This window comes from Hyperolius riggenbachi, chromosome 9, assembly GCF_040937935.1.
Source record: "Hyperolius riggenbachi isolate aHypRig1 chromosome 9, aHypRig1.pri, whole genome shotgun sequence".
Classification (NCBI taxonomy): domain Eukaryota; kingdom Metazoa; phylum Chordata; class Amphibia; order Anura; family Hyperoliidae; genus Hyperolius; species Hyperolius riggenbachi.
In genome coordinates, this window is record NC_090654.1 from 265053190 (window position 1) to 265065402 (window position 12213).

The 12213-nt window shown below is 47.4% G+C and overlaps 1 protein-coding gene across 1 annotated transcript in view; it reads left to right on the forward strand.

Moving 5' to 3' along the window:
* The window catches only part of POMT2 (protein O-mannosyltransferase 2), a 30594-nt gene extending 27426 nt beyond the window's left edge, over positions 1–3168 (forward strand). Inside the window, exons 19-21 of the mRNA XM_068254479.1 lie at positions 252–392; positions 1121–1232; positions 1348–3168. Coding sequence (XP_068110580.1) covers positions 252–392; positions 1121–1232; positions 1348–1453 — 359 coding nt within the window. The 3' untranslated portion in view covers positions 1454–3168. The remainder of the gene's footprint in view (positions 1–251; positions 393–1120; positions 1233–1347) is intronic.
* Positions 3169–12213: the final 9045 nt, after the last annotated feature.

Sequence of the window (12213 nt, forward strand, 5' to 3'; positions counted from 1 at the left end):
AGTTTGACATCCCTAGTGTGGAGGAGTTGGAGGCTGGTATGTTGGGATATCTCGGTGTGGTGTGTTTGGAGGTTGGTGGGTTGGGTTGTCTCGTGTGGGGAATTTAGAAGCTAGTGGGTTGGGATGTCTGATGTGATGGAGTTGGAGGTTAATGGGTTGGGATGTCTTGGTTTGGTGGGTTGGGATATCTTTTGTGGTGGGACGGGCCAAGTAGTGGATTCATACATTGCTACAATCTTTTTGTATTACAGAAAATGTTGCTGTGCTTTTGGAGAGTGGGGGGCAACTCATGTTGGGGTGGCTGCTGCATTACTGCCCTTTCTTCTTCATGGGCCGAGTGCTTTATTACCATCATTACTTCCCGGCGATGCTTTTCTCCTGCATGCTCACTGGTGAGTATCTTCAGAAGAGACAGCACAATAGTTTTATTTGTAAATTGGTGCGAAGGCAGTGACATACCACCAGCAGAGCTTGCATTCAGAGTGTTCAACACACTCAACCTATTATATGCCAAAACTCTTCATCAGGTGTATATTGCCCATTCCCTGCCCACCAGGTGTGTACGCTGCACAACCTCTCCCCACCAGGTGTGTACACTGCACAACCTCTCCCCACCAGGTGTGTACACTGACCAACCCCTCCCCACCTCCCTATCAGGTATGTACACTGCCCACCCCTTCCTCACTAGGTGTGTACAGTTGCAACTGCACTGCACAGCACAATCTCCCCCCACCAAGCATGTGCACTCCACAACCCTTCCCTACCAGGGGTGTACATTCGTCAACCACTCATCCTTCACTCAGTGAACATGTAATCAGTGTTGCTGAGAAGTTGGAGCTTTCGAGCTGTTTTTGATGAAAGCATGATTGGGCCACAGTTAAAAAATAATTCAGGTGATGAAGGTTTCTGACTGGCTTTGGTAATGGTACCAGGCAAGTATTCCTGAGAAGACAGAGGGGAGTGGAAAGACATGGAGCAGCATAGATTTCGGTGTGGCACATTTGGTGACTATGGAGGAGCCGAGCCAGAAGGGGGCACTGGGTGGGCTGTGGTAAGGAGACAGTATTGGACAATGCAGAGTATCACTTCTTCTGATAGCTCCTTGTTTCTCTTCTTCAAGCTGTGACCTTGTCTGTTCTGGTGACGCTGGTGGCTGGCTGGTTGTGTCCATCACTACAGCGGACGATCTATACGGCTGTGATGACTGTGCTGATCCTGATCATCATATATAGGTAATGCCTTGGAATAGGAGTATGGGCTGTGCATTTCTGCCTCCTGTCTGGGTGTGTGGCAGAGACTATACACCTCCTTGTAGTCTAATGCCAAGTTCTCTGCCATGTCTTGCAGTTTCTACCTCTTCCACCCCTTGACGTATGGCATGGAGGGTCCTCTGGCGGACGAGCCGGGCAGCCTCATGTCGGGACTGCGCTGGATGGACTCCTGGGAGTTTTAGCTGTTTGTTTATATAGAGATGGATGGATGCTTAGCGTGGTGGACCACGGGGCCAGTTCTCACTCCAAAGAGGTTTCTGGAGACCCGGGTGTACAAACTGTGGAGGCTGAAAGTATTATAACGTGTGGATATTCCCAGAGAACACTGCCGAAGTATATTGCTGCTAAATCTTGACTGGTTACTGCCACTAATGAGTAAACGGGATACGACTGGTTCATAGATGCCTGCTTAGATGGTATTCTGCTGTGTACCAGCCATATGTGCTCTACTTCTCCTCCAGGAGGCACCACAGAGCAAGACTTCAGAGGTGAATTTCCTATACATGAAGCACCTGGATAAGAGGAATCCTGCTGTGCACCTCTTTCTAGGAATGTGCACAAAGCAGAGATCCTCTTCTGAGGAGTGTTGGTCCCTCCCCCATTCCATGCAAAATCAACTCGGGGAGGAGCAACGTCCAGTGCCTGCCATGGGAAAGGGCTTTCTGTGCATTGACTCCAGTTTAAAAGTAGAGGAGGTACAGATAAACTTACCTCCTCCTATACAAAAAACTCAGTGGTCAGGTTAAGAACTAATTTTATTGATCCAAATGAAGAAAACTCTTATGGAATGCAAAGCATTTCTGGGGAGCATATATCTGCTTCTTCAGGTAATATAAATGTAGAGTAAAATCTCCGGCGAGCCCTAGCGGAGCCAAGTGCCTCAGTCAGACTGGATCAATCCCTCGCCATCTTCCCACGTCACCTAGATCCTCCACTTGGTGACCCAGTAATATTGGCGGCCCGGCAGGTTGGCGCAGTCCGGCTGCACGCTCCTCCGGCCAGGTGTGTTTTGTGCCTAGCGGCGGTGGTGCGTGGCAGGACTGCACATGCGCAGTACGCCTCGATTTGCGAGATTACCTGGCTGCCTACCAGCAGAGGATCCAGGGGGCAGCGGAGGAGGGCGAGGGACTGATCAGCCTGAAGGAGGCCCCGGTATGTATAAAACTTTTTGTTTTACTCGTCTCAGTTTTCCTTTAAAGGAACCTCTGGGGCGGTGTTGAAAATAAAAATGGACACTTACCTGGGGCTTCTACCAGCCCCCCTGCAGCTGTCATGTCCCGCGCCGTCCTACGGTCCTCGGTTCCCCGCTGCCGGCACGGGTCAATTATTCGTCTTACAAGACAAAGAGTGTGCGCACCCGCTCGCGTCATCGGGAGCTTACTGCGCAGGCGCAGTACAAAGTGTTCTTGTACTGCACCTGCGCAGTAAGCTCCCGATAACGTGCGCAGGAGCAAGCACACACGCAGCCGCAGTCTTACTGGGATCACAATTACACGGGGACTGGCGGCAGGGAACGGAGGATCGTTGGAGGACGGCGCGGGACATTACAGCTGCAGGGGGCCGATAGAAGCCCCAGGTAAGTGTCCGTTTTTATTTTAAACCCCCCCCCCCCCCCTTCCCAAGAGGACCCCTTTTTTGCTCCTCATTGAGTTCTTTTTCCTCAAGAGGAGATACATTTATCTTTACCTCCTCGATTTTTAAACTGTTTTTAAAAATGCTATTTTACTTCAGCGCTTCTGAACCGCGTACACAATCATACCACCTCAAGTGGCGGGTGTTTCCCTTTGTTATTTTGTCCATAACTGCAGAGAGTGACTTTTTAACCTGAATGTGGTCAGGTTTGTTCTCCAGCCAACTGTTGTGCCATTATTGTCACACAAATAAATCACTTACTGTATGTGGTCTTAATCTCTGTCGCAATCTTACTACACTATAATGGCTTTTCTTGGTGTGTATATACATATATACACACACACACACACAGTACACACACACAGTACATACACACACACACTGTACACACACGCACACTGTACACACACAGTACACACACACCACACACACACACTGTACACACACACACTGTACACACACACACTGTACACACACAGTACACACACACACACACACTGTACACACACACACACACTGTACATACACACACACACTGTACACACACAGTACACACACCACACACACACACACTGTACACACACACACACACTGTACATACACACACACACTGTACAGACAAGCACACAGACACACACACACTGTACACACACAGACACGCACACACGATTGGTTATCAGATCTCTCAGATGACCACACATACTGTGTGCAGAAAAAAACACCCACACGTTTGATCTGGTGCATTGTTTCTGCATCATTATTTCCATATTGTCATCCAGCTTCAGGTTGTCGCCTGTATTGCTTGTGGCTGGATGATGAGGGGGAAACTGCGCGGTGCAAACACCCTACAGACACATGTACTGTTCAGTGCAGGGGAGGGAAGGAGGGATAATAGGGTTTCACACAATAGAGTGGATGGGGTAAGGGCAGGAACAATGCTCTCATCTGTCGCTTTTTCTGTTGCTTTTTGTTGTTGTTGCTGTTGCTTTTTCTTTGTCAATGTAGACCATCAGATCTCTAAGCAATGTAATAGCACATATACACACACTAGATTACCAGTCAAGACCCCGCCAAGCGCTTCCATTCACCTTATGTAACTTGACTGCACACTGCGCTTGAAGGGAATCTGAAGAGAGAAGGATATGAAGGCTGCCATATTTATTTCCTATAAAGCAATACCAGTTGCCTGGCAGTCCTGCTGATCCTCTGCCTCTAATACTTTTAAGGTCCGTACACACGCCGGACTGGAGGCAACGACGGGTCCGTCGTCACCTCCCGCTGGGTGGGCGTTCCAGCGATAGTCCGGCGTGTGTACGGACCTTTAGCCATAGACCCTGAACAAGCATTCAGCAGATCAGATGTTTCCGATATTGTCAGATCTGACAAGATTAGCTGCATGCTTGTTTCTGGTGGGATTCAGACACTGCTGCTGCTGCCTAATAGATCAGCAGGACAGCCAGGCAACTGATTTTGTTTAAAGGGAACCTAAACTGAGAGGGATATGAATTTTTCCTTTTAAACAATACCAGTTGCCTGGCAGTCCTGCTGATCACTTTGGCTGCAGTAGTGGCTATATTACACACCTGAAACAAGCATGCAGGTAATCCAGTCTGACCTCAGTCAGAGCGCCTGATCTGCATGCTTGTTGAGGGGCTGTGGCTGAAAGTATTAAAGACACAGGATCAGCAGGAGAGTCAGGCAACTGGTATTATTTCAAAAGGAAAAATCCATATGCTTCTCAGTTTAGTTTCCCTTTAACCACTTGCCGACCGCACACTCATAACGTGCGTCGGCAAAGTGGCAGCTGCAGGACCAGCGACGCAGTACTGCGTCGCCAGCTGCAGCCTAATTAATCAGGAAGCAGCCGCTCGTACGAGCGGCTGCTTCCTGTCAAATCACGGCGGGGGGCTCCGTGAATAGCCTGCGGGCCGCTGATGGCGGCTCGCAGGCTAGATGTAAACACAAGCGGAAATAATCCGCTTTGTTTACATTTGTACGGCGCTGCTGCGCAGCAGCGCCGTAAGGCAGATCGGCGATCCCCGGCCAATCAGCGGCCGGGGATCGCCGCCATGTGACAGACCACATCCTGTCACTGGCTGCACAGGACGGATAGCGTCCTGTGCAGCCCGGAACACCAGGGGGAGGCAGCAGGTAGGAGAGGGAGGGGGAATTTCGCCGCGGAGGGGGGCTTTGAGGTGCCCCCCCCGCCACCCACAGCAGGCAGGAGAGATCAGACCCCCCCAGCACATCATCCCCATAGGGGGGAAAAAGGGGGGCAATCTGATCTCCCTGCCTGCACCCTGATCTGTGCTGGGGGCTGCAGAGCCCACCCAGCACAGATCAATCAAACCAGCGCTGGTCCTTAAGGGGGGGTAAAGGGTGGGTCATCAAGTGGTTAAAAGAAAATAAATATGGCAGCCCCCATATCCCTCTCACTTCAGTTGCCCTTTAAATAATTGCTGGACTCTTCATAGGCTCATACACATACAATCTATGACCAATACTGAAAACGCCAGCTGAGCAGAAGCATGATCTGAGGTGAAACTAAAATAACATTTCTCATTTTTGTACAGGTTTTTTCACACTAGATAGTTATTCTAGTTGTAATTGAATTCCCCAACCAGCAGGGACAGCATATGGCGGGTGACTATTCTGATTGCTTGATGTATAGATGGGTCTATACATATCAGACCTGCATCTTCCCTGATGGCGCGCGACCCGTTTTCCTCCCGTCTCAGTGGAGATTAGTCGCTCGCTCTGACATCTCGCCTCTTTTACCCATTTTAGGAAGTGGTAGCCGTCAGTGCTCTGTAGCCAGAGCACAGCTATACAGCACAGCTGCCTCCTGTCCTTCCTGTGTGACACCCGGAGGCCTTCTGCTGGAAGCAGTGACATTAACCCCTAAGTCTCCACTGCCAACATCCTCCCCTTCCTCCAAACATGCATCATACGCTCTCACCGGGAAACAAAAACATTAGGGGCTTGATTCACAAAGCGGTGCAAACTGTTTAGCACGGGTGTGCTAAACAGTTAGCACCTGAAGTGCTTTTCGCGGACTTTTGCGCGCGCATTCACGCAATCGCGGACTGTTGCGCACGCAATTTGGCGCGATTCACGCCCGTGCTAAACAGTTTGCACCGCTTTGTGAATCAAGCCTCAGATGTCCGTGTAGTGACCGTGTAATCCCCACCTTCACAACGCTGCGTATAGAGAAGTGATCAGAACACAGCTCCAATATGGCTAGTGAGAACAGGACTTTCTCTCTGGACCTCTTAAAGTGGCCACACACCATACAATTGAAAGATCCAATTTTACACCAATTCAATAAATACAATCAATTGTCCCAAAAAATCGAAAGCTTAAATTTGTTTTCGTAGAGATTGTGTAGAGATTGGACATTTTGGAAAATTCAGACCGATTTTTATCAAGAATTTTATGGTGTGTGATGGATTGTGAAATTATATTCAACCAGAAAAAAAATTATGTGTAACTATTCAGTACAAACCAAACTTTATTCACTTTTTTCTCTTGATTTTTCTAACCAACCAATATTTTCAGAGTTTACGATCGAAATTGCGGCAATCTCGAAAATGCGTGTGTGGTACCTCGGAGATTCTGATTGAAACTCCCAATCGATCATAAAATTGGATTGGAATGCTCGAATTAAAAAAAAAAAAAAATTGTATGGTGTGTGGCAACCTTTTAGGATGTTCCCACTTGACAGCCAAATGGACATTTTTTGTCCGTTTTACTGCATATCAAAACTGACAGTGAACTGCTCTTATTTTATATATAGGAGCTATTCACACTTGATACTCTGCAACGGATCTGTGAGATGTGTTGCTGTAAGCAGGCCACACTTCTGTGCAGTCCGCGATTATCCCGGACAGGTGGATGCATTCCCCCATATAGCCTATGGGGGTTATGCATCTGCCCCGGGCTCCAGCCAGACCACAGCGGGCCTTCGAAGCAGATACTACACTGTCTGTTCCCATGTTATCCGGCACGAGTGGGAACCGAAGCTTACCCATTAGCCATAAGGGTTTGATAATAAATGCGCTGTATGTTATCCCTGTTGCTAGAAGTTCTCTGGCTTTTCTTCTACTCCTCCAGGAGTGGTTTTCTCTCTCTTTTTCTCGTTTTTCTCTCTGTCCTGGGAGTCAAACTCATGACCTCATGCTTCACAGTCAGGGGCTGTACCTCTGTTTTTTTTCTCAGCAACTTACTGTAGAGTTTTCTGTCCTGAATGCAGAGTGGTGGTCATCTTGAGGACTTGTCTGAAGTCTCTTCTAAGCTTGCCATCTTCTTTCTTTAAAGTAACTTTGAAGCAACTGAAAAAACGTTAGATACTCGCCTATGTAGAGGAAAGGCCGCTAGTTGATCGACTTTCAATGGAGCACTCTATTGTTGATTGCCCAAAAGAGCTGATCACTTGATTGATGGAGCATACAGTAATGTATGGCCACCCTTAACATTGCCACTGAATGCAGTCCACTTTTTCTGAATGCAGTCACAGCCGTTGTCACGGTTATTTGGAAGTGCGGACCACAGAGGTTTCTGCAGCACTTTGAGGCCTCTTGCACACTGAATGCGATTCCGATTTTTTAATCGGCCCTGCATGCTGCGGGGGTTTTTTGCGTTATTTTTCTTCTTGTATTGATAGCATCTAGGGAATATTGTAATCGTAAATCGCAAAACGGTTTTGTGATGTGCAGTGTGCAAGAGGCCTAAACAGCGTATATAATGTGAACAGGGCCACTGTGTGTTCATAGCTCATACAGAAAATATATTTATAGGGCAGCACGGTGGCATAGTAGTTAGCAGTCTCTCCTTGCAGTGCTGGGTCCCTGGTTCAAATCCCAGCCAAGGCACTATCTGCACAGAGTTTAGTATGTTCTCCCCGTGTCTGTGTGGGTTTTCTCTGGGCACTCCGGTTTCCTCCCACATCCCAAAACAAAAAAAAGATGAGTTAATTGGCTTCATCCTTAATTGTCCTTGGACTGCGATACATGCACTACACGATACTCATACATAGACATATGACTATGGTAGGGATTAGATTGTGAGCCCCTCTGCGGGACCGTTAAAGGGAACCTGAAGATACCTAAAGAAAAAAAAAGTTTCACTCACCTGGGGCTTCTGCCAGCCCTCTGCAGCCGTCCTGTGCACGCACCATCCTGGAATGATCCTCCGGGCCCCCGCCGCGGTTCACTTTCTCTTTTAGTCGTTAGTTTTCCACTGCGCCTGAGTGGTCCTGGCAGCGCGCGCGCCTGCGCAGGCGCAGTAGAGATGTTCTTGTACAGCGCCTGCACAGGACACTCCCGGCGACGGGGAGCGCAAATGAGGACGTGCCTGGCCAGGGCTGCGCTGGTGCCGTGGACGTTGTCTTGTAAGTCGACGAAAGAGAAGGTGCGATACATTTTTTTTATATTTTTGTTTAAAGAGACACTGAAGCGAAAAAAAAAATGATGAGACTATGATTTGTATGTGTAGTACAGCTAAGAAAAAAAACATTAAGATCAGATACATCAGTCTAAAATAATTGTTTTCAGTGCAGGAAGAGTTGAGAAACTCCAGTTGTTATCTCTATGCAAAAAAGCTATTAAGCTCTCCGACTAACTAAAGGTGACCATACACTGGTCGATGTGCCATTAGATCGACCAGCTGACAGATCCCTATCTGATCGAATCTGATCAGAGAGGGATCGTATGGCCACCTTTACTGCAAACAGATTGTGAATCGATTTCAGCCTGAAACCGATTCACCATCTGCTGAGCTGTTCTGCCGCCTGTCTCCCAACCCCCGTATACATTACCTGAGGCTGGCTCCCGGGCGTCTTCTCCGCGCTTCACCGCACCGCTGTTCTTGCTCCATCCCGGCGCTTCCTGTGTTACTCCGTGACCAGGAAGTTCAAATAGAGCGCCCTCTATTTCAACTTCCTGGTCACCGGAGTGACACAGGAAGTATAGCGTACACTGGGACATGCGGAAATGCGGTGCAGCGAGGAGAAGAGGACCCCGGAGCCAGCTTCAGGTAATGTATACATGCGTCGCATCGGGCCCGAATCGTACGCCGCAAGCGACGCGCTCCTACCGCCGGGCGATCGAGGGTAATTTCCCGCACGGCGCGATCGACGGACCGATCCGATTTCGGGAGGAAATCGGATCGGCGGGTGCGTTTAGCGCAAGCGATTGGCAGCAGATTCGATCCCAGGATCGAATCTGCTGTCGAAACGGACGGGAATCGGCCCAGTGTATGGGGGCCTTAAGTCGTGGAGAGGGCTGTTATCTGACTTTTATTATCTCAACTGTAATTGAACTGTTTACTTTTCCTCTGCTAGAGGAGAGTTCATTACTTCACAGACTGCTCTGAAAGACTCATTTTGAATGCTGAGTGTTGTGTAATCTGCACATATTATAGAATGATGCAATGTTAGAAAAAACACTATATACCTGAAAATAAAAGTATGAGAATATTTTCTTTGCTGCTAATCTTCTAGTAATTATTCATAGTACACAACCAATTCATTATATCATATATTTTTTTCGCTTCAGTGTCTCTTTAAGGTATGTTCAGGTTCCCTTTTAGACCCCGTTCACACTGCACGCGTTTCCATCCGCGTTTCGGGAACGCGTGCAGGAGACCGACACGCACAACATCAGACAGTTCATAGAGTGCACTGTTTGATGTTCACACTGCATGCGTTCCGGACCAGTGCGGTCCGGGAACACATGCGGTACGCATTTTTTCCAGAAACGCGCGGCTGACCCATTCACTTAAGTGAATGGGATCAGCAATGCAACGCATACAAACACGGATGGGGTGCGTTCGTATGCGTTTGCTATGTGAACAGGGCCATTTGCTAAGTGACATGACTGTGTACTCTGTACAGCGCTGCAGAAGATGTTGACGCTATATATTCACTCATATTCTCTCTCTCTCTCTATCTTTCTTTCGTTCTTGGAGCATGCACAGAATCGGGAAGTATGATAGAGTATATATGCAGCGAGCATCTATATTGGGGAGTGTGATATGTATGCATCGAGCATCTATATATATATATATATATATATATATATATATATATATATATATATATATATATATACATATACATACTCTCTCTGTGTCACTGCAGTGGAGCATGAACAGAATGGGGGAGTGTGATATGTATGCAGCGAGCGTCTATAGAATGACAGGTCTCCCCGATAAGCGGCCCCAGCTCCGCCTCCTCCCCATCCCCCCTATATTGCTGGTATGGAGGGGGCTCTGCTTATTAACCCTTCCGTGCAGCGAGAGGCGCATGGCAGTACATGAGCTGAGCCCCAGGATGCCCCCCTCCTTCTGGCTGTCGATGGTCACTGGATGGGGTTGCCATGGGAATGAGCCCAGGACGGGAAGAGTGAAGTAGATTAAAAGGGACCAGAGCCGCTCGCCTTCCGCTGGTTGAGGGGGGCTAATTGCAGGCGCAGGATGCTTTGCCGGTAATTGTGCCTGACAGCTTTAACCCTGCGCTTGCCTCTTTCGGTATTCTATGGAAATGTGTCCGCAGGGAACGCTTCTGTACGGACATTGGCCACATATATTACATTTTTTTTTTTATTTGATATGACCAACCCAATCCAAATTTTGGTTTATTGGACGCTTGGAACAAAATGATTTGATTCAACACACGTGTGTTTGAGATAAACATCAAAACAGTTGGTTTGGTTTGAAAACTCCTGTGTGACAACTTATCACTTAGTTATCAACTTTTGATCATTTTGCATTTTCATAGAACTACATTTTCCACTGTGACATTTATCCCCATATTCCATCTCTGCTCATCTGTCAATATCTCATGTGATCATCATTTACTGTTTAGCATTACATATACCACTGAACACCACATTGGTTCACTAAACTGTGCTATGACAAATAGCACACCTTATGAAAGATATCACACCTTATCAACGTTAGCACGCCTTATCAGAGTAGCATAGCGAGTGCTACGAACCCGCAGGGGCTCAGGGCAGGACGAGTGCCATTGCCAATTAGCAGACATACGTTTGTAGCACTCTCTATGCTACTCTGATAAGGCGTGTTAACTTTGATAAGGTGTGATATGTTTGATAAGGTGTGCTATTTGTCGTACATGGTTTAGTAAATCAACCCCTTTGTACCGTAACCTAGCCTTTCCATATTTTCATTATATACTGTAAAAATACACACACACTCTTTTATAATTCTATTCTTTTTATTGTTATTACAAATGACAAATAGTTTGGTATGTACTGAATAGTTAATTGATAAAAATGGGAAAACAATCAGATTTTTTGATCAAAAACAAAAGAAAACCCGTTCGATCTGTTTGGTACAACCAATCGTTTTAATCAAATTGGGATAAAATTAAACAAAAAAAATTGTAAGATGTGTATGGCCACCTTTACAGACTTTTGCCGATCACGGAACTATAATGGATCTGTTTGTGCACAGATTGTCCAGTTTCTGAATCCACAGTAGCCATGAGAATAGTGATAATTAGTATCTCTCCTGTATTGGTCACTTTGTCCTGTCACTTGCTGTCCCTGCATCTGGCATTTCCTCCATTGGGGGGCTATCTGCAGATTCTGCATATAGCCCATTACAGTCTATGGCAGCATTAGTGTCATAAGTTTAGCTTTCCGATAATTCATATACTGACCTGTCAGTGGCGTAACAATAGGGGGTGCAGAGGTAGCGATCGTATCTGAGGCTGAGGGGCCCCAAGGGGCCCACCCTCAACCACAGTATTAGCTCTTTTTTGGTCTTGTGCTGATAATAATCACTTCTATAGATGCTTTGAATAGTAGTAATCATTAACAAACTGCTCCCCACCCCTTCTTGTACCTCTGACCCTGTAGTTGCCTTTGGCAGGTTTTGGTGCGTATCAATTGTTATGCATAGAGTGCTTGGGGGGCCCCAATGTAAAACCTGCACTGGGGCCCACAGCTTCTTAGTTATGCCACTGTGACCTATCACAGTCTCCTGTCACTTGGCAACACTACTGCAGAGGTGTAGCTAGGCTTTTCAGCACCCGGGGACAAAGACAGTCTTTGTGCCCCCCTCTGGACAAATTGGGCATTACCATGCATCAGAATATGGGTGTGATCATGGGTGGAGCCAAATGTACAAATGCTGTTTAGATAGCCAGATGTGCCCCTCTTCCCTCGTTTAGATAGCAAGATGTGCCTTCCTTCCCCATGTTTAGATATCCCCCTATAGTTAGCCAGGTGTGCCCCCCTTGTTCTGCTGCGGTTAACACTTCTGCACTCCTCTGCAGAGGGAGGGA